This window comes from Carlito syrichta, unplaced genomic scaffold (genome assembly GCF_000164805.1).
Source record: "Carlito syrichta isolate Samal-C Ts95f unplaced genomic scaffold, Tarsius_syrichta-2.0.1 Scaffold309193, whole genome shotgun sequence".
Classification (NCBI taxonomy): domain Eukaryota; kingdom Metazoa; phylum Chordata; class Mammalia; order Primates; family Tarsiidae; genus Carlito; species Carlito syrichta.
The window spans coordinates 98,517-121,999 of record NW_007253289.1 but is presented as its reverse complement, the minus strand read 5'-3'; the positions used below and the strand labels follow the sequence as shown (position 1 = coordinate 121,999).

Below are 23,483 nucleotides of genomic sequence, written 5' to 3'. Positions count from 1 at the left end.
ACTGTATTATTAATAATAAATATATCAACATTAAAAATAAACTATCAATTTTAGAAAAATCTTTTATAATCCTATAATATGCATGTTTATAACAGCTTCATTCAAAATGAGAACTACAAAACAGTAAAATGCTGATTAACTAATGAATAAATAATTTGGATTATTCGAAACAACAAAATAGTATTCAACAATAAAAATAAATTAACTACAGATACAGTCAATAAGAAATTATCTCAAAAGCATAATTGGAAGTGATACAATCTGGACAGAAAACACAACATTATTTATGATTTGATTTACATAATCTTCTCTTAAAGGCAAAACTTTATGACAGAAATCAGATTAGTGGCTACCAGTAATTTGGTATTGTGATATGATATTGACCAAAAACACTTATAAAGACGCTTTTGAAGGTGGTAAAAATATTCTATATCTGGATTGTAGTGGTGGTTTCATAACTATAAGTATTGTTTAAAGTTCATAAAATTGTGCCCATAAGGGGGAAAGACTCAAAAAACATCCAGAATTTATTTATTAAAAAATATGTATTTATTCTTTCATGTTTAAACTTCAGTCATCTTTAAAGAACCCTCCATTTGATACAATACACCTGTTGAGACGCTTTTTCCACTGCTCAAAACAGTTTTTGAACTCATCAGTTTTGATGCTTTTTATTACTTCTGTCTTTTTTGTTTCCCCTCTCCCACATTGGCAAAACGTTAACCTCTGAGGACTTTTTTTCCATCTCGGGAAATTAAAAAAATACCTCAAGGTAAGATCAGGTTAATAGGGAGGGTGGGCCATGAGAGTCATGCTGTTTTTAGTCAAAAACTACTGAACACTCAACTCAGTGTAGACAGGTGTACTGATAAATCACTCATCACGAAATGGGCAAACGCTTGAAAGAATCTAAAAAAAAAAAATTCACTGAAGCCGAATACAACCTCTCACAACAATACTAACTGGTACACTGATGCCAATGGGTTCCTAGAATACTTACCTAGCTGGGGACCTATTCTCCAAAAGACAATTCCAGGTTTTTTGGGGTCCCACTTGTATATATAATAGGAATGCATTAATGTTTGTAGTTATGCTTGAAAATATACCTCAAAATATTAAATAAATTATATACATATCATTGTGAAAATGATATATTGAAGATATTTACACATACCAACAAGAGTCCAGATATGTGCAGTTTATCATTATTAACAAGTTATTCTGGTATGTTTTCTACTATTAGTTTTTATATACATATTTTATGATGTTGTATAACCATTTAAAAACTTCATACTGAAAAGAAGTACGGAAGAATGATAGAAAGGACGGCTGTCATGAGATTTGAAACTAAAACAAAGAATATATCCAAATCCTATTACATACTACCTTTTCCCCTCTCCCACACTGACAAAATGATTCCCTCTGAGGACTTTTTTTCCATCTTGGGAAACTAAAAAAATACCTCGGGGTAAGGTCAGGTGAATAGGGAGTGTGGATCATGGGAGTCATGCCATCTACCAAAATAACATCTCCCTCAAAGCCTTGACAGAAAGATTAAATTAGATATATATTTACATTTCATGGTAATAGTAACAATCTAGACTATTTTTTTAAAATCTAAGGCAAAGGATTTAAGTGTGATAAGAACATATGAAAGTATAGACTCAATATAAACATTTAAAAATGATTCGTAACATTTCCAAATTGATAGAGGAAATATTGTTTGGCTGGTGGAAAACGTAGCATCAAGATTACTTTTTTCATGTTTGTTTTATTACTTTTTAAGCAATCCAAATAGTTCAGTCTCTCTATGATATTCACATCACTTTGGCCATGATGTTAAACTAGCAAGAGTTATAAATAAACAATAAATAAGAATGTTGCTTAGAGTAAAAAATGGACTACCAAAATGGTTGATCTTTTAGTAGTTACTTGAAGAACTTTAGTCAGCAAATTTTACTTTTTCCATAATGAGTAGATTCAAAAATATCCTCAATCAACTAGCCATCTTAAGGCATACATTTTAATTGCTAATCTGCCTCAGACATTAATATAATTGTCAGTCCACTGTACATGTACTTTCTGATTTATAAAATTGATCACAATATAACACGTCAATTTCACCGACTAATAATCATGTGACAAAATAGAAACAAAAGTATTTGCAATATGAAAGTATTATTAAAATAGACATCATTAGATCTACTTTTATATACTTACTGACTTCGATTCCTTTTAACTTTACTTGTCTAAATAAATTCACATTGATCTGAAATTAGGCTCCTTCCAAGCAGAACAATCTCTGGACTCTCCTTCGTATCTGTTGTGTCTTGATACTATAAATAATAGGGTTCATCATGGGTGGAAAAAGGATATAGATGTTGCCCATGAGGACATGAACCAGTGGTGAAAGGTGTTTTCCAAAGCGATGCACCATGGTCAGACCAATGATTGGGATGTAGAAAACCAAAACAGCACAGATGTGAGATACACAGGTCTGCAAGGACTTGAGTCTCTCCTCCCGGGATGCAATGGCTAAGACTGTATGTAAGATCATGATATAAGAGATAAGTATGAGCACTGCATCCAATAATAGGTTGCTGATCACCAGGGCCAGCCCGTAAATGCTGTTGAAGCGAATGTTTGAACAGGCCATTCGAATTAAGTCTTGGTGCAGGCAGAAAGAGTGAGAAAGGATGTGAGGACGGCAATAATTCAAGAACTTCAGGCGGATAATGACTGGAGGTATGAGTAAGGAACTCCTACATAAGATTGCCACCCCAATTCTCACAATTCTATCATTAGTTAGGATGGCAGAGTAACGAAGTGGGTTGCAAATTGCAATGTAGCGGTCAAAGGCCATAGCGAGGAGGACAGAGGACTCCATGAAGGACAGACCATGGATGAAGTAGGACTGGGCAATGCAGGAATCCAGGCTGATCTCCCGAATGAGCCCCCACAGGATCCCCAGCACCGTGTGCACGGTGGACAACCCCATGCACAAGTCGGTGAGGGCCAGCATGGCCAGAAAATAGAACATAGGCTGATGTAGGCTTGACTCAGTCCGTATCACATGAAGCACCATGCAGTTTCCCAGAAAGACCATAGCATAGATAGAGAAGAAGGGGATAGAGAGCCAGAGATAGTGAATTTCTAGGCCAGGAAAACCAGTGAGAACAAATCTGGAACTATTGAAGTCTGTGATAGAGAAATGAGACATTAAAAAGGGATCAAAAATATTTCTAGAAAAATATAAGTTTCATAGGTTAGTAATCCTCTAATATCTAGTGATATCGATCTGCTTTGGGAAAGAAAATAAAATATAATACAATTTCCATGAGTGGCATACATTCATTAAAATAGAGATCTGGTTCTTTGTCCTTTAGAGAAAAAACAGGTTGTCTAGACATATAATTTCCAGTGCTAGTGGCTAGGGGTGACAGAAGAGTAGAAACTTTTATGCAGAAACAATACTGCTAATGGTCATATGGGATTTAGGTCTCAGACCAGACTGCTGGGACTCTCTGTTCATCCCAAAAGGAGAAAAATGTATAATTTCAGATGTGTACTGCTGCATATCTGGCATTACTCTCAGGAGGATGGGATATTAGATCATTTTTATTGGCTACTGTAGCTGTTTCTTTCACTTCCTCCAAAGGATCCTAAGTTTCCCTCAAAAAGGGACTGGCTAAAAGTAACCAAACTTTGCAAAACACAAAAATTTGTCAAGAGAAACAATAAAAGCTAAGTGGAATCAGGACATTTTTGCACATTGCACATTGTTTATCATCTCCCTAAATTATTCACCCATTAAAAATTGGACTTTATTTTCTTTTCTATTTTCATGCATCTTTTTATACAGTAATTTCTATTGTTATCTTTTTATCCTACACTTCATAATTTCTATTTTTCTGAATCTCACAATATGTTATTTCTTATGTCTTTCATACATAAGATAACCATAACTGGCATGTATTTTAAATGAAGAATTACTAAACAAATATTTGATACTATTCACTTTATCTATGACAATGTTAGCTCTTACCTGGAGAATAAAATCAGTTATGCATGCTTACCACATTTTTATAATAACCAAATAGTAATAAAGTAGTCTATCTAAGCCTAGACTCCTGTAGCTCTCTGTCTACTACCCAATACTTTCAGCATCTCTCCCATATTAAATAGAAAAAGCAATATGATGTAAGGTCCTTTGGTTATGAGATTTTATGAATAAATAGAGGATATCAGAATACAAATGGAGTTTTACAGAAGGCTACTAAAATGATTTCTGTAGTTGGGTAATTGAGAACTATTTCTAGGAGGGAGTGATTTTCTTTTCAAATAATGATAAATGTATCAATATAATAAAACTAATTTATATGAGTGCCTAGACATTTTCCTTAGTATACAGCTGAGATTGTAAATAATAGCCTTGGAAAAGGGGAGTTAATAAATCTAATAAATATAAAAATGACATTGAACTGAAATTACATTCAAGGTATACTATTTTTACTTGATAGGGAGTCAGTCAAAGTAAACATTTCTATGAATCTATTCCTGGCCTCTAAGGGCAGGATGAATTCTTTCTTTCCAAGATAATTTACTTATTTTTCTAACATAGAATTAATTACATAGAGCCAGGTGTGGTGGCTTCCACGTATAATCCCAGCACTTTAGGAGGCTGAGGCGGGAGGATTGCTTGAGGTCAGAAGTTTAAGATCAACCTGAACAATATAGTGAGATATCCTCTCTACAAAAAGTGAAACAAAATATAATTGAGCATGGTGGGGAAGGCTGAGGTGGGAGGATCATTTGAGCCCAAGAGTTGGAGACCAATGTAGGCACAAGAGCAAAACCTTATCTGTATGTGTGTGACTGCACACACACACACACACACACACACACACACACACACACACACACACGCACACAAATTTGCTGGGCATGGTGGCACACACTTGTCCCAACTACTTGGGAGGTTGAAGTTCGAGGATTTCTTGAGCCCAGGTGTTCAAGGCTATGGTGAGCTATAATTATGTCACTCCACTCCTGCCTGGGCAAAGAATGAGAACTTGACGAAAAAATAATAAAATACAATAAAATAAATGTCATAATTGTTCAACTCTTTTTTAATGTGTGTCTCCTTGCTATTTTGTGAAATGTGGTTGAAAGATATTTTATACTTATATGCATCTAAATATGGTGCTTGACATAAGTAGATAGTACATGTTCACTGAACAGAGGCATACATTAGTTATTGTGAATTCCATGGTCTCTCCTATAATAATTTGTTTTGATAGGTATATTATATGTTCTGGGTTAGAAATCTTCGTAAGTGTATAAATCATCGCATGCCACTTCTTTAAATTAATTGTTTCCACACATGTCTCTGAAGTCAAGTATAGAGATTTCTCATAAAATTAAAAATATAGCCACAGTATTACTCATTAATTGCACTTCTGAATTCATATTTAACAGAAATGAAATATGAATCTCAAAGAGAGATTTGCACTCTCACTTCACTGTAGCATTATTCACCATGGTCAAGCTATAAAAACTACATATGTTCATTGACAGATTAATAGCTGAAGAAAATTTAGTATATTTATACAATGGAGTATTATTCATCTTAACAAAGAAGAAAAATCCTGCCATTTGCGACAACATGAATGAAACAGGAACCTTATACTAAGTGAAATAGGCCAGACAAAGAAATACAAATGTTTCATGATATTGCTTACATGTAGAAACTAAAAAGGTCAAACTTTGAGAAACAGACTGTTGAATGGTAGCTGCCAGGGACTGAGAAGCAAAGAAAATGGGGAAATGTTGGTCAAAGGATAAAATTTTCAATTAAAGGTGAATACATTCTAGGTATCTAATTTACAATCTGGTAACCATAGCTAATAAGAATGTATTTTATTACTGACATTTGTTAAAGCAGTAGTTCTAAAGCTTCCCCCCCACACACAAATGGTTACTATATAAAGTGAAGGATATGTTGATTAGCTCAATTGTGAAAATTATTACATACAATATATTTATATTAAAACAACACATGTATACCTTAAACTTATATAATTGTTTTGTTTATTAATTATAACCCCAATAAAGCTAAAACATGCTACTGGGTTATTGGGCATCCATATACAGTAATGTTTTTGGTATTTCAATCTAGATTTTATCTTTTGTTTTAAAAAATAATTCTCTTGGGCTGGGGTGAGGTAAAAATAAATACATAAATAAATAAAATAATTAACTTTATTTTACTAGACTGAAGGTTACTAATGAATGTTGGTTACATGACTGCTTTGTATAGTGGTGAAAATGTCTGGACTGTTAGTATACCAGTCACCCTCACTGAAGCACTTTGTACCTAATAGGTAATTTTTCATCCCTTTCCCCTTTCTCACGCCATCCTTCTGAGTCTTTAATGTCCTCTGTGCCATTCCATATGCCTTTTGTCTGCAGTAAATTTTGAATATACAAACAGATGAAACATCATTTCCAAAGTGGATCATAGACCTAAATGTAAATCACTAAGAAAATATAGGGGAAAATATGTGTGCCATTGGGCTTGAAAATCAAATTCAGTAAAGAGTACTTATTTATTTTTTCCTGCAACTACAAAATTACAGTAGTACTTTTTGTCTTCAATCTCTTTGTGTGGCGTGTTACATTGATGTTTTTAGGTTAAAACAGGTGGATTGTTTTTCCTGAGCTATTTATTTTATATTTTTAGCAACTATCATCTTGAGGAATATTTATCTGCATTTTAATTTTATTTTAAAGCAGTCGCCTGACTTTGAAGATACCCTTATAGAATGAGTTGTAATTTTCCACATACATCTATTTTTCTGGGAGATTTTGTGCAGAATTGATATGACTTTCTTCTCCAATTTTTGGTGAGAATCACAAGTGAAGCAAAAACAGTACCTGGAGATTCCTTTGTGAGAGAATTTATAACTCAACATTTAATGACTTTAATAGATTTAGTTATAATTGTTATCTATTTATTCTTAAAAGCAGTTTATATCTATTATTAAACTTCTTCAGTTCTTTTAAGGTGCAAAAATTTATTGACAAAAGATTGCTCACAATATTTCATTATTATTTTTTTAATATTAGCACAATCTGAAGTAAATTCTATTGGTATTCTAATTCTAAAAAATTTTCATTGATATTGCTGTGTTATTTTTTGTATTCTATTTAGCTTGTGCCTGCTCTGACATTAGTTATTTCCTTTATTCTTCTTACCATATATTTAACTGGTAATTTTGTCTTTTTTTGTTTCAATTTGATTTTTATTGTTATATAAATGTTCATTGATCTTTTTTACACTGTCTAATCTGCTTTTAATATTATTTAATGTATATTTCATCTAACACATTTTAGTTTTCATTTCTAGAAGCAATAATTAGGTCTTTTTTATGTCTTTCAGGTCTTTACTTAAATATGTGGGTATAAAAAATACCACTTTAGTTAAAATGTGGGTTTTCATCTGCTATTTTTAACATTAATGCCAATTTTGGACTGGAATACATTGATTTTACTCTGTATTAAATGGCATTCATTACTTTATGCATGCATGCTATTTTTTATTGAATGTCAGATATTGTGAAATTTACTTTGATAGCTGCTAGATAATTTTATGTTTCTATATACACTGGTTGTCTTCTCATCATTCAGAGTGAATTATTCTTCCTTTCAGTTTCCTATTTCTGTTATGTGCTCTCGTAAATTCCTTAATGCAGTAAGCCAGAGAGGTTTCATTTTATTATTTATTGTGTCTCAGAGATCTTCATTCTTCATTTATTTTTCTTTTCTCATTCTGTCTACTACTGTCAGAGAAGTGTGGAGGTCTTCAATTATAATGTAAATTATTATATTTCTCCTTTGAGTTTGTTTTATTGTTTTATATTGCTTCAAATTTATGCAATCTGAAGCTGTGTGGTTAGATTCATATACACTTAGGATTGTATATCTCCTTGAGAATTGATACTTTTATAATGATGTAATATTGGTTGTTAACCCTAATAATATTACTGGCTGTGAATTTTCTACTTTGTGTGATGTACTTTCCAGCTACCTTTTGGTGAGTACCTTCAAGTCATTTATTTTCCATTCTCTAAATTTTATCTTAATTATACCTTATATTTATTATTATGAATAACTATTATAGTAGTAGCAGCAGTTAAATTATTATTTTTCAATCAGAATTTTGTTTGATCTGCCTTTCTAACCTAATCTCAAAATCTTTTACTCTATGTTAGCATTCTAGGCATTTATATTTAATATAAGTATATTGATATTAGTCTTATCTAGCTAGCAGATTTAATATTTTCTTTATTCTATTGTTATTTTTTATTTTTCTTCAATTCATTAAACATTTTAAATAATTTAATTTTGGTGGTTTTCTTCAGTTTTATATTGCTTGCTTTTAATAAAAATAAAAGTTAAATTTTAAGACATTGACTGAATAAAATTAGTTAGGGAGAAGTACCTCCTTCTCAATTATTTGGGATAGCTTCAGTTGAATTGATATTCTCTCTTGTACAACTGGTAGAATTCAACTCTGAATCTATCTAGTCCATCCAGTCCAGAACTATTTTTTATTTTAATTGGTAAGTTTTTTTTTTTACTGACTCAATTTTTCTTGCTCATTATTGGTCTGATCAAGGTTTACTTTCTTTCTGTTTCAATCTTGGAAGGTTGTATGCTTCCAAGAATTTATTCATTTCCTCGGGTTTTTCTAGCTTATGTGCACAGGAGATGCTTATAGTAATCTCTGAGACTCTTTTGTATTTCCTTATAAGTCAACTTTTAAATTTCTGATTGTATTTATTGTACTTTCTGTCTCTTTTTTTTCTGTTTTACTCCTCCTCCTCTTCCTCTTTCTCCTTCTTCTTCCTCCTCTTCCTTCTCCTTCTCCTTCCCCCTTCCTCTTTCCTCCTCCTCCTCCTTCATCTTCTTCCTCTTCATTTTTTATTACTCTAGTCAGTAGTCTATTAATATTGCTTATAACCAGCTTTTTTTATCTGTTGGTTCTTGGTATGATTTATGTATTTATTTTTGTCTCAAATCTTTTTACTTCTGCTCTGATTTTTGGTTATTTATTTTCTTCTGCTAGCATTATTTTCTCTCATTCCTTTAGGTGAGATATTAGTTTCTTTATTGGAGATTTGTTTAACTGTCTCCCTTCTCTCCTGCACCAATGTCTTCATAAGAACAAAAATTGATTTTATCTTCTATTTATTCCAAATTAAAGAGCATGCATTATTTTTTTATTCTTGAGACATATACAAGAAAACTCTTTCTATACTCCCACCAATGTTTAAAAATTTTATTCTACATAAAACATTATTACTTTAGTTTTCATAAATTATATTATTGTCTGATTACTTACTGCCTTTTTTTTTCCCTTGTTGCATTTTATATAATCATGTTGAGAAATTTTTAAAAATTCTTTTTGCCATCAATAGTGTTCTGTTATAGATTGAGTGACTGAGAACTGGAAGAATCACTTTGATTATTTTCTTTCTATATTTTTAGTGAGTGTGCATGTGTGTACGTGAGCATGCATGTGTGTGAGATAAAGAGGAGAGAATAATTTATTAAATATTAAAAATGACAAAATAAGATAATCTCCATTTGGCAGATTGAAAATTAAAAAATACTAACAATAGCTGATCACTCAGTAATTTCAAAAGATTTATGCAAAATGATTTTCTAACAGATTATCAGGGTGGCCCTGGCTATTGTAAGAGTAGTATTAAGATAGTGGGCATCAGCCTATTGCAATAGAATATTTCATTGCCCTGAAAAAATATATAATTGGCTAATAGAAGATTAATCAATATACAAATTAATGTTAATTAATTAAATGTAAAGCCTTGATTAAAACTCTAATATCCATTCCTTGCCATTGTCCTCTGTCACCCTTCCTTTAGAGCAGGGGTCCCCTAGGGTGGTCTTCTGGAGTGGTACCAGTCCATGACCTGTTAGGAACTGGGTTTCACAGTAGGAGGTGAGTAGTCGATGAGCTAGTGAAGCTTCATCTGTATTTATAGCTGCTCTCCATCACTCGCTTTACAAACAGTTCTGCCTTCTGTCAGGTCAGTCAGTGGTGGCGTTAGATTCTCATAGGAGCATGAACCTTATTGTGAACTGCACATGCAAGGGTTCTAGGTTGCATGTTCCTTATGAGAATCTAATGACTAATGATGGGAGACAGAGCTGAGACGGTGATGCTAGTGCTGGGGAGCAGCTGCAAATACTGATTCATATTAGCAGTGAGTTTTGACTGCACGGAGACCATAACAAATCAATTGCTTGCAGACTCATATCAAAAACCTGACAGTGAGTGGCAAGTGAGTTGATGTACTTAGATTGTACAGCTGCATCTGATGGTAGGCTTTAAGTCAGAATCCAACACTTATTTTAGTCTATGTGTGGCCAACCTATTAGTCGTTTACCACTTCCATCTATACCTTCTTCCTGTACTGTGAACTTTTCTCAGTCACAGTTTTGGTAAGCCCACAAGCTAACCGTAGCCAAAGTAAAAAAAATACTATTGGACATTTTCTTTGAAAAGTGGAAGGACCCAATGATGATTTAGAAGAAGACCCTAAAACTGCCCCCAAAATCCTAAACAAAACAAAACAAAAAAACGCTTAATTTAAAAGAAAATACTGAGAACCCTACTTAAAGTATGGGTTTATCGCAATAAGAGATGATTCACATTTCTCAAAACTGTTTTGCATAATATATGCTGACCTGCTGTCCAACAATGTCATAAAATCTTCAAAGCTGCTTCACCACATAGAGACCAAGAACCCTGAATTTAAAAAACAAGTCTTTGGGGTTTAAAAAAAAAAGTAAACTTGAAGAACAGAAGTGATGAGTGAAGTCCCTCACTTCACCAAATGTGTCTGTACTGAGAGCATCTTTCTTAGTGGCCAGTCACATTGATAAAGTAAGAATTCCTTTACTCTTGGGGAATAGTTTATCCTGCCTCTAGTAGCAATTTTAATTCAAAGGGTGACATGTGTTCCTCTTTTGGCTAGCACCACAATTAGACAAATTAATAAACAGCAGAGGATATTCAGGCACAATTGTTAGAGAAGATTAATGAGTCATCATGGTGGGTAATCCAGGTTGACTAGTCTACCAATGTTAACAACAAGGCAATAATCCTTGTTTTGTACAGCATAGTTTTCAGCAGGACCTGTATATGGCTATGTTATGTGCACTTTTGTTGCCAACCAATACCTTAGCTGTAGAATTATTCAAGTCTTTGAATGATTACACATCAGAAAAACTGAATTGGTCATTTTGTGTGGGTGTATGCACTAACAGAGCAGTTGCCATGATTGGACTGCTTTCTGGTTTTACTACTCGAGTCAAAGAGGCTGCTTCTGAATGTGAGTCTACTTGCTTTGTCACACATAGGGAAATACTGGCCAGCTGAAAAAAATACCATTGTTTTACAGGATGTGATTAAAATTATCAACCATATTAAAGTACATGGCATTGGCCAGGCACAGTGGCTCAAGCCTGTAATCCCAGCACTTTGGGAAGCCGAGGTGAGAGGATTGCCTGAGTCCAGGGGTTCAAGACCAGCCTGACGAACTTGGTGAGATCTCAACTCTACAGTAAATTTTTTAAAAAGTTAGCCGGGCATGGAGGCTCGTGCCTGTAGTTCCAGCTACTTGGAAGACTGAGGTGGAAAGATTGCCTGAGCCCAGGAGGTTGAGGCTGCGGTGACCATGAGTGTGCCGCTGCACTCCTGCCTAGGTGACAGAGTGAGACTCTGACTCAAAAATAAATAAATAAATAAATACAATAAAGTACATGCTCTTAATTCACATCTGTTTGCACAGCTTTGTGAGGAGATGGACACAGAGCATAAATGTCTTCTCTTATACACAGAAATGAAATGGCTTTCTAAAGGTAGATCACTGGTCAGAGTTTTTGAGTTATGAGAACAACCCCAAAGAATTCTTTTAGAAAAACAGACAACCCTGGCAGCACATTTCAGTGACACAGAATGGGTTCCAAAACTTGTTTACTGACATGAGTTCCACCAGCTCATTGAACTCAACTCATGAGTTGAGCTGTCAACATAAACTCAGATACAGTCATACATTCAAAGTCAGCAGATACAGTGCATACATTTAAAGTCAAAATGGAATTATGGGGGCTATGTGTGAACATTGGGATTTTTGACATGTTTCAAACATTAGCAGAGATTTTGAAAGAGACTGAGCCAGGACTTTCTTTCTCCCAGCTGGTGCATAATCACCTGTCTCAGCTTTCAAAAGAGTTTGAGCATTACTTCCCAACCACAAAAGTCCCCCAAGCTGAGAAGAAATGGATCCATGACCCATTTCTGAAGAAACCAGGTGAATCAACTTTATCCACAATAGAAAAGGGGCAACTTTTTGAGATTGCAAATGATGGTGGCCTTAAAGGTATGTATGAGATAACTTCAAATCTCCATACATTCTGGATTAAAGTTAAGGCAGAATATCCTGCAATTGCCACAAAAACACTGAAAAGCCTGCTTTTATTCACAACATTTTCTGTTTGTGAAACAGGGTTTTCAGCACTGACAACAGCAGAACAACATTACAGAGTAGACTGAACATAAACAACACACATTGGATGCCACTGGTTTTAATCATCCCAAGATGGGACCATGTAGTTGCAGGAAAACAGACTCAGGGCTCCCACTTATTCTACATTATGGTGAGTTGTATAATTACAATTATTTCTTTATTATGTAATAGTATGAATAAAGTACACAATGTGATGCACTTGAATAATCTTGAAACTATGCCCCCCTAGGTCTGTGGAAAAATTACCCTCCAAAAAACTGGCTTCTTATGTCAAAAAGGTTAAGAACTGCTGCTTTAAAGTGTCATTTATAGTAGTGCTATATTTTAGCAAAGAGCTCTGTTTCACTTTTATGTCGTAGCTTATGCTTCTAATGTTACCTATGTCCAAGCAACTTTCTCCCAACTGAATAGTGTTTGTTGTGCTTTTAACCCTAACCCTAACCCTAACCCTAACCCCTAGCCCCTATCCCTAAACCTAACCTTAACCCTAACCCTAACCCTAACTCTAACCCTAACCCTAACCCTAACCACTAACCCCTATCCCTAAACCTAACCCTAATCCTTAATTCCAGTAAACCTTTCTGGACTCTTAGTGCCTGGTTTAGTTTTATATAGTCCATAAAATTCTGATTTTTTTCTCCATCACGCTATACACTATATATCAACCATTTATTTTTTGCCTCCCCAAATAAACTCCACTTGACTCAAAAGTAATTTGTGGAATTATTATTATTATTATTGAGTTGGAGTCTCACTGTCATCCATGCTGCAGCACAGTGGCACGCTGTTCATGGCCACCACAGCCTCGACCTGCTGGGCTCACATGATCCTTCCACCTCAGCCTTCCAAGTAACTGGAACCACAGTCATGCACCACCATGCCTAGTTAATTTTTCTGATTTATTGTAGAGATGAGGTCTTGTCAAGCTGCCCAGGCTGATCTCAAACCTTTGAGCTCAGACATTCCTCTTGCTTTGGTTTCCCAAAGTTTCTCAATTATTTTTATAGTTCGAGATCCAGGAAATGTGAAACATTATTTAGCTTCTAAAAAATTACAGAAATAAGCAGGGCTCGGTGGCTCAGCCTATAATCCCGCGCCTTTGGGAGGCTGAGGTGAGTGGATTACCTGAGCCCACGGGTTCGAGACCCGCCTGGGCAGCGTGACCTCATCTCTACAATAAATCAAAAAATCAACCGGGTGTGGTAGTGCACGCCTGTAGTTCCGGCTACTCGGAAGGCTGAGGCAGAAGGATCGCCGGAGCCCAGCAGGTCGAGGTTGCGGTGGCCGGGAGCGGCCACTGCACTCCAGTCTGGGCGACAGAGTGAGACTCCAACTCAAAAAAAAAAAAAAAATTACAGAAATAAAGAAGATAGAAAAAAATAAAGGAAAAAGACTAGTAGTTTGACAGACACAATGTAACTTGTTAAAATCTGCCAATATATATTCATTCCCATATCTTATGTGCCAGGCGCTTATACAGACACCAGGAATATATTTATAAACAAGTGGGGGAAAAAAGTACCACTATTGTGAGTTTACACCATAATCAATGGAGAAAAGAAATAAATACCAAGGCACTCCCTTTCCAAGACTGCTGGCTTAGTCAGGATTATCTTCTCCATATTTTTTTTTACACAAATGCATAGTCCTTTCTTTTTCAAATGTCCATTTTTTCCCTCTTCATTCCACAGCAAGTTATTGTGTCTTCTCTGAGACTATTTTCAGCCCATCTGCCTGAATAGGCAAGAAGCACTCCCATTTCAATCTGCGAAATTATTTCTCCCTCCCAAAGTATATTCCCCAGTCGTCAAATGTAGAAGACCTGAGTAAGCTGTGACAAAGAAATATAGATATCGTGTCTTGGGAGAGATGTAATAGCTAGTGTTTTGCATGGTCTTAAATATTGCATACGTATTTTTGTACTATATAATCATTGTGTGCTTTTCTATCTTTATTTAATATTATATTTGGAGAGTTATTTATGCAGATATATTGATTAGGTGTATATCTAAAATATGGAGTCAAAAATATAAAAATATATTTGGGAAATCTAAGCATCAAATTTAGGATAATGACTATTTCTAGGAAGATTACTTACATATAGGGTGTTTCAATGATATTTATGATGCTATATGTATTAAGTTAGATAAGGGATATGTGGATATTTTATGATTTCCTTTTTTTTTAAGCAGTATTTATTGAGAAGACAGAGAAGCTCCCACAGTGGGAGGGGACCTGAAGGGGTTGCCATATTTTATGATTTCTTTGAGATTAATCTAAAACTTACAGGAAAGTTACAGTAAAAACATAATCCAGAGAGTACTCATATAACCTTTACCATGTCTCACCTATTGTTAAAATTTTGCTGCACTTACTTATATTCATGAACTAGAATGAACTTTTTCATGAGTTCTCTGTTTCTCTCTGCCCAACCTTCTTTTAACATACAAGTTATTTTTCTTCCTTAGCTATGTGAGTGTAGGTTACATACATTTTGGTATTTACTCCTCAATACTTCAATGTTTTTTTCTTAAGAATAAATGTATTTTCTTAGATAACCACAAAATAATCTCCCATCTGTTTTCCCGTTTTGTCAGTGGATTAATCATATTCTTAAAGAGCTGTTTTCCATAGTCAGGATTCATTTTAGAACCAGACATTCCATTTAATTGTCCTGCTTCTTTAGTCTTATTAAATCATAAACATTTGATGACCTTTTTAAATTAAAACAAAATTCATATTATGTAAAAATGATTACTTTGAACTGAATAATTTAGTGGAACTTAGTACACATACAATTTTTACAAACCATCACCTCTATCTAGTTACAAAATATGTTCATCACTCTAAAATAAAACCTAATACATATTAACCAATTACCATACCACTCCCTCAAAGACTCTGGAAACTATCAATCAACTTCTGTCTCTATGCATTTTTCTATTATGAATATTTTTATACACTTAATCATGTAACATGTGGCCTTTTGTGTTGATTGTTTTACCTACCAAAATGTTCTTTAATATTATGTATGTTGTAGCATTATCAGTAATTCACTTAATTTCATGGCAGAATAATACACACTCATACACACATGCACACACAAACACGCCACAGCTTGTTTAATTATTCATGCATTGAATGATAGATCAACTTTCAATGAAAAGATCAAGTTTTATATAATAATAAACATTTAATTTACAATGTCCAATGAACACTGAATAAAGCATAGAGGGTTTTTAAAATTTTTTTGATGTTTCCTCTTTATCAGCGGATAATATTTTAGGAAGGATAATTCGAAATTGTAAGTATATGGTATTTATTTTCCTGTGAGTTGACCAATCTTGGTTGTTGTTGTTTTACAGAAGATGAATCTGCCTGACTTGTTTCTAGAGTCTTTAAATTTATATATTTATGTTTCTTTAAAAAGAAAAACAAAATTAAAAATTATATATTGAACACTGATCTCCATGAATAGTCTCATTTCACAATGTGTTAAAGCAACACATTTAGAGATTTTCTACTTAGACAATAACCAAAAATACTATCATCTTCTTGGAAGACAAGAAGAAGAAAATCTAAATTATCACAAAATCATACCTTGAAGCGACAACATATTCCCGAGAGAGAAACATAGATGAAAAAGAAAGAGATGGCCACAGTATCTTTCTTCACTAAGCCATACTTGACTATTTGAGCAAATTCCTCCTACCCTTGAATAAAATATGTACTGCTGACCTTATTTGTCTGTTTTTTAAGCTATAAACCAAAGGGTTAAGGACAGGAGTCAAGAAAAGAAAGAGATTGGCCATGGTGACATGAAGAAGAGGAGATGTAAATGTACCAAACCTATGAATGAGAGCCAGCACAATGAGAGGCACATAAAAGATGAAGAGAGTAAAGATGTGGGAAACACAAGTATTAAGTGCCTTGAGCTGACCACCCTTTGAAGCAATACCCAAAACTGTTTTCAGAATCAGGATGTATGAAACAACGATGAACATAAAGTCAATTCCAAAGGAGCAGATGACAAGGGACAACCCATAGATCATGTTGACTCTAACAGGACCACAGGCCAGCTTCATCACATCAGGGTGGTAGCAATAACAATGGGACAAAATAACATCTTTGCAGAAGGGCAGTCGCTTCAGCAGGATTGGCAAGGGCACCATCAATGCCACACCCCTAACCACAGCAGTAAGCCCCGTCTGGATAATCCTAGGCGGAGTTAAAACCACCGTGTAGTGTAGCGGGTTGCGAATAGCTACAAACCGGTCAAAGGCCATGGCCAGCAGGATGGCTGACTCCAGGCAGGAGAAGGTATGGATGAAGAACATCTGAGTCAGGCAGGAGTGGAACCTGATCTCCCTGTGATTCAGGAGAAAGACATTGAGTACTGTAGGTAGAGTTGACAAAGACAGACCCAAATCCGTAGCTGCCAGCATAGACAGGAAGATGTACTGAGGCTCATGGAGGCTGGAGGTGGACTTGATGACAAAGAGGATGGTGCAGTTTCCTAGGAGGGCAGTGAGGTACATGACACACAGCGGGATAGAGATCCATATTTGTACAGCCTCCAGTCCAGAGATGCCCGTTAGAAGGAGACTAGGTGGCTGAAACCAGCTACTGTTTTTAAGTCCCATGAGAAAATTTCTTGAAATCCAGCCCAGATCAGCTTCCAAATGTTCCTACTGGGAGAAAAAAAATAAAATAAAACATAAAATTTAAGACAGAAACAGCAAATACATCTAACTCATATAGGACAGTATTTATCCTAGGTAATTTTTGTGAAGAAACTCATCCTTATTAGGATTTCAAACCTACTGAATAACTTTCTGGAGTTAGTGCTATGAATAACTCCTCTTAAAACCTAAGAGCTAATAGAATTACTTTGGCCTAGCATACCCAATTATGAAACAAGTCAAAAATGAACTTTAAGGTCATAATTTTATTTTGTATCCAAATGTTTAAAACATTTTATTTTCAGAACTGAGCCTTTTTCTTGGTTACTTTATTTATGTTCTCATCTACTTTCATTTTCAGTCACCTTTTTACAAGACATATATATTTAGAGAAGGGAGATTCAAAAGTAATGCATATAGTGTTTAACAGGCAGGACAGTCGGGCTCAGTGGCTCAGCCTGTAATCCCACGCTTTGGGAGGCTGAGGTGAGTGGATTGCCTGAGCCCTCAGGTTCGAGACCCGCCTGGGCAACTTGGAGAGACCTCATCTCTACAATAAATAAAAAATTAGCTGGGCGTGGTAGCGTGTGCCTGTAGTTCCAGCTACTTGGAAGTTTGAGGCGGAAGGATCACCGGAGCCCAGCAGGTCGTGGCTGCGGTGGCCAGGAGTGGCCACTGCACTCCAGTCTGGGTGACAGAGTGAGACTCCAACTAAAAAAACAAACAAAAAAATACATTTCTTATAAGTCAAAATTCTTAATTATTATAATGCACTATGTTCTTCTTTTAAACATACATATGTACATAGATACTACATGTTCATATATATATGTGTATATATATACACACATGCATAATCCTGTCTTCCTTGGTTTCAACATTCTTTCAGAATATCTTAGAATTCATTCTCTTCTTTATATTCATTTCTCCTTTCTGTTTTTTTATCACTGACACAGTTGAGACAACCACTACCAACATCAAGACCACTATTAAAAAAAAAACAACCCTGCAACAACTAGCGTAAAACTCAAGCATATACTTAGTCCATATTGCTGCCTGGTTCATTTTAAACATATTTATTATTCCTATATTTCTGTTATTTTTAAAATAAGAATGTATTTTGGTTCAACTAATTTTATTAGTTTCCAGACACTCTTTAATCTAGTTATATTCATTGCTTCATTTCTTTAGATATAACTTACTCATTTGCACATCAAAATATGCATATGTGCTCTGAATATATTCTCAAATGTGATCATGCTTTATCTCAAACAAATGTAATTAAATGCACTAATTAGAAGCTCCTTCATATTCAGCCTTCCTTGAAAATAATTCCATGAATCTTTTACATTACAAGAATTTCCCCAGCCCTTGATTCCCACTGAATGTACTATTCTGTTCCTATATTTGACATGGACCACATATGATTTAATGTTATCTTTCAACTGTTTTCTGCATGTGCTTGCCTAATTCAGTTTGACTTTAAATGCCTTAAAAATTGGAATTGTGCCTTTTATATATCTTTGTAAGGGCAGTTCAGCTCTATTTGGATATAGAAGGTGCATAGTAAATTTTGTTTAAAGAAATAAACTAGGTCAGATATCTTGGTTCATGTCTGTAATCCAAGCACATTTGGACACCAAGCTGGGAGGATCACTTGAGGCTAGGATTTTGAGACCAGCCTGGGCAACATAGCAATATCCTATCTCTACAACAAATAGATAGATAGATAGGTAGATAGATAGATAGATAGATAGATAGATAGATAGATAGATAGATAAAATAACAAAGTAGTCAGCCATGGTGACACACACTTGTAGTCCCAGTTACTTGGGAGGCTGAGGTGAAAGGATTGCTTGAGTTCAGGCATTTGAGGCTGCAGTGAGCTATGACTGTGCCACTCCACTCCAGCTTGGGCAACAGAGAGAGACCTTGTCTCCCCAAAAAGGAAATAAATACTTTAGAGATACCTATTGCAGCCTATGCTGCTTGCTAATGCTTATCAAAGACATAAAATTTACTGGTAGTCTAGGATCCATTTTAAACTTTGATGTACAAAATGTTTGGGGGTCATATATCCCATTGGGGATCATGTAGCCCTGAAGAGTAGATGCTATTAACTTGAAAGTGAAAGAAGAGAGGTATATCATACTATACGAATATTAATTCTAGCGTTTGTCAACTGGCTCAGTTTCCAAGTACTTTGGCTTGGATTTCCATTAATCTCTTGGTAGGTTGCCCCTCCTAGCCAGAATGATATTCCACTGACTATTCCTGGAGAAACGAAAGATATTTAATTGCTCCAATCAAGTATATCTCACTTCCAACTTCCCTAAAAAATCATTTTAAGACATATAATTTCTCTCATCATTCTCCAGAGTCAAAAACAGTACTATGACTCCCCACCAGTTAAACTTTAGCTCCTGAAAAGCTCTTCTTGTCTCCTCAGTTAGGTTTCCGTCTTCTGTCATCTTTTCCCAAAACTTCTTTTACTTTCCTCTCTAAAGGACTCTGAGCTTCCATGATTTTTCATTTTGAATACAAGGAAAACTTCAGTTACACATCTTTGGAAAGCAATGCCCCACCTCTGTTATTTTAGTAGAAATAAGTTAACCAGTTATTTTTATATACTGTGTGATCTACTCACCATAAAAGGGCACCCACTCAAAGAGCTCACAAGTAAATTCAACAGCACAGCCCTGCTCTCACAGTCTCACTCTCTTTGGCATTGTAGGGAATTGATGGATTCTTATAGCATCAAAGTGATTTGTTGCAACAAGGAATCACAGCAGGGAGGTGGCCAGACAGAAGCTAGCAAAATATTCTCATGAGATAGTAGTTTCAGTATGCATCACATGAGATGCCACAAAAATAATTACACAAAACCAAGGCCATGCCAAACTCAATACCCAAGAGTCTTTTTAGTTAATCACACTTTCAAGCATGAAATAAGTCGTACCTCTACTGTCAATCACTAACATGTGATGTAATCTTTAGCATGGTTTTTCCTAATACTTGGTTTAGGTCATTTTTGAGGTAAATCCTTTTGAAATGTAATTCTCTCTCTCTCTCTTTTTTTTTTGAGAAGTTGAAGGTTGGAAACTTTATCATTACTGTTGTTATAATTGCTCGTTATTAATATATTGTTTTATAACATTGTGATGTAGTTTTGAGAGGGGTAGTGTCATCTATGTTATCTGAGTTAGTGTAACTTCATTAAAAGTTTTCATTTCTTCCTATAAAGCTGTTGGTTGTAAGTTTTTCACTCTTTTCACAATTTTATTGTGTCTTTCTCAGGGTTATCACTTTTGCTCTCCTTTTAATGTTTTATCTTTTTTCCCTATTTTATCCCAAATGCCTAAGATAGTGCTTTGTATTTAAAAGGTATTTAACATATACTTGCTCAAGGAAAAATGAATGTACTTTCTGCCAAAATGAAGTCAGAAGGTTTGGATTTACCTTCTTACCTGAAACAACCAAAATAAATAGACAAAATATATGAAACAAGTGTTTCTAAGACAGTGAATATCTAGAAAAAAAGGACTGTGATACCTGAGAGACAGAAAAGTAAACAAGGTAAGTCATAAATTTGTGGCAGCTCACTTTGAAAGAGTTTCTAGGCCATGATAAACGGATAGGAAAGTCAGACAGAGCTTACAAACTCCCTAAGTTGAAGAATCATTGTTGAAAATCCAAAATCAAGTTATCTAAAGTTCATGAGACAGGAAAAGAAGGAAATGTACAAGAGAGAACCTTGAATATCTGAAAAAAAGATCATTAAATATTCGTCAGAGTATTGATTGCTGCATGTGTGAAAGAAAACTACCTGAGGTAAAGGAAACAACCACTCCAAATTATTAGAGGAAACAGGTCTATTATTGAGCAAGGGTTGAATAAGTGTCTCTTCCTAGCTAGTCTGGAATAACTCATTGGTCACAGAGTATTGGAGAGTACATAGAAAAATCAGGTCCTAGTAGTGGGACAATTAGTCCTAAACTACATGTTCTCTGGCCATGTCCAATCAATCTTAAAAGCAAGACCTTAACGATCAAACTGCTTAGAGGCAATTTAAATGCAATACCAGAACAAAGGTAAAGAATATCTAAGGAGTAGGGAAAGGAAAGCAGTTGGTCAGAGTATAAAGTTTCAGTTAGACAGGAGGAATAAGTTTTAGTGATCGCAATTTGATAATCATAGTTAAAATTAAAGGACAGTGTATTTCAAAAATGCTTGAAGTATTGATTTTAAATGTCTTAACCACAATAAAATGACAAATAGGAGATGCGATGCATATAATTGTTATATTTAATCTTTCTACCATATATTTATATATACATACTATATAAATGTATATACACTAAAAAGTTTGTAGCAAATAAATATATTCAATTATTATTTGCCAATTAAAAATATGAAGGAAAGAAAAAAGATATTTATAGGTTTATAAATAATTGTTTTTAGGAATAATTTATGGTAAGTTAAAAATTATACCTCTAGGGCCGGGTGTGGTGGTTCATGCCTATAATCCCAGCAATTTGGGAGGCCAAGGTGAGAGAATTTCCTGAACCCACAGGTTCAAGACCAGCCTGGGCAACTTGGTGAGACCTCATCTCTACAATAAATCAAAAAATTAACCGGGTGTGGTGGTGCATGCCTGTAGTTCTAAGTACTTGGAAGGCTGAGGCAGAAGGATCACCTGAGCCCAGCAGGTCGAGGCTGCAGTGACCATGAGCATGCCACTGCATTCCAGCCTGGGCAACAGTGTTAGACTCCAATTTAAAAACAAAAAACAAGCAAACAAACAAAATATATATATACCCAACAAGGTGACATTAACAATGCATGCCATGCAATAAAATAATATGTGCACAGATGCAGGAAAATATGACACAACAAAGATAAAAATCAATAGAAAGATATCCAGACCTGACATAGGTATTATTATTATTAAGAATTAAGGTCATTAAAATAATTGTTAAAATTCTATTGAATATGTCAAAAAATTTAATAGAGATATGGAAGTAGTACCGAGTCTGAAATAAGAATAGGAAGACAAAAGGCAAAGTACATTTGACAACTCCATATTTTTATTTTGCTTATTAGCAATTTTAGTTGTATATATAGATGTAAGACTCATCAGTTTTTGAACACATTCAGAGTGAGAAGAAAATATACTAAGGATAGATAAATTTAAGTAAAGAAAAGTATGAAATGTTATCTCAAATGAATAAATAAATGTGTGCATGCATACATGCATAAAATTATATGTAAATGTATGCATGCATATAGAGTAAAGGGTACTATAGAAAGAAGAGCATATTCAGAGTAGCAAGAGGAGCATTGTGAGTTGAGATGACTGTGAAACACTTGTCTGGAGACATTTAAGATTTAATTCCATAAGTGATATAGTGTCTGTAATTAAACATTTATTCAACTTTAGCACAGAGGTAATCATATGTAAATGGTAGAAACTACATAAAAGAACGAGGGGCCACTCAAAGATAGAACATAGTGAAGTGAATAGAGGGACTGACATGAGAACAAAAAGAAATATCTGCACTTAAGAGGTGTGACAGGGAGCAAAATGATTTTTAAAATGTTTTGCAGTACCCATTAAATTATCAGTTTCATTCTTTTCCGACCAGGAAATGACAATACAGAAATTCATATGGAAACATAAAAGAACACAAATAGCCAAAACTATCCTTAACAAAAGAAACAAAGTGAGAGGTATCACACTTTTAGACCTCAAACTCTACTATAAAGTTACAATAATCAAAACAGTCTGGTATTGGTACAACAATAGACATATAAACCGATGGAACAAGAAAGAGATTCTGGGAGCAAAACCTCAATTTCTCAACCAACTAATCTTTGACAAAGACTCCAACAACAATGACTGGGGAGAGGAATAAATGGTGCTGGGAAAACTGGTTGACCAAATCTAAATCAACTCTAAATGGATCAAAGACCTAAATGTAAATCCTCAAAGTATAAGAATCTTAGAAAACTCAGTAGACACCTTTACAGAAATTGGAATAGGCAACCAATTCCTTATCAAAACCCCAAATGCCCATGCCATAAGACATAAGACAGACAAGTGCAATCTCATCAAACTGAACAGCTTCTGCAAAGCAAAAGAAACCATCAAGAGAGTGGAGAGTCAGATCACAGAATGGGA

At 34.7% G+C, this 23,483-nt stretch overlaps 2 protein-coding genes across 2 annotated transcripts; both read right to left on the bottom strand.

The window, feature by feature from the left end:
- Positions 1-2,275: 2,275 nt before the first annotated feature.
- On the bottom strand, positions 2,276-3,220 carry LOC103269320 (olfactory receptor 51V1-like). Its single transcript, XM_008066896.1, has one exon. It carries the CDS (start codon positions 3,218-3,220, stop codon positions 2,276-2,278), a length of 945 nt encoding a protein of 314 aa, XP_008065087.1.
- Positions 3,221-16,309: 13,089 nt separating this feature from the next.
- LOC103269315 (olfactory receptor 51A4-like) lies at positions 16,310-17,263 on the bottom strand. The gene has a single exon (XM_008066892.1). The coding sequence runs from the start codon at positions 17,261-17,263 to the stop codon at positions 16,310-16,312; it is 954 nt and encodes a 317-aa protein (XP_008065083.1).
- Positions 17,264-23,483: the final 6,220 nt, after the last annotated feature.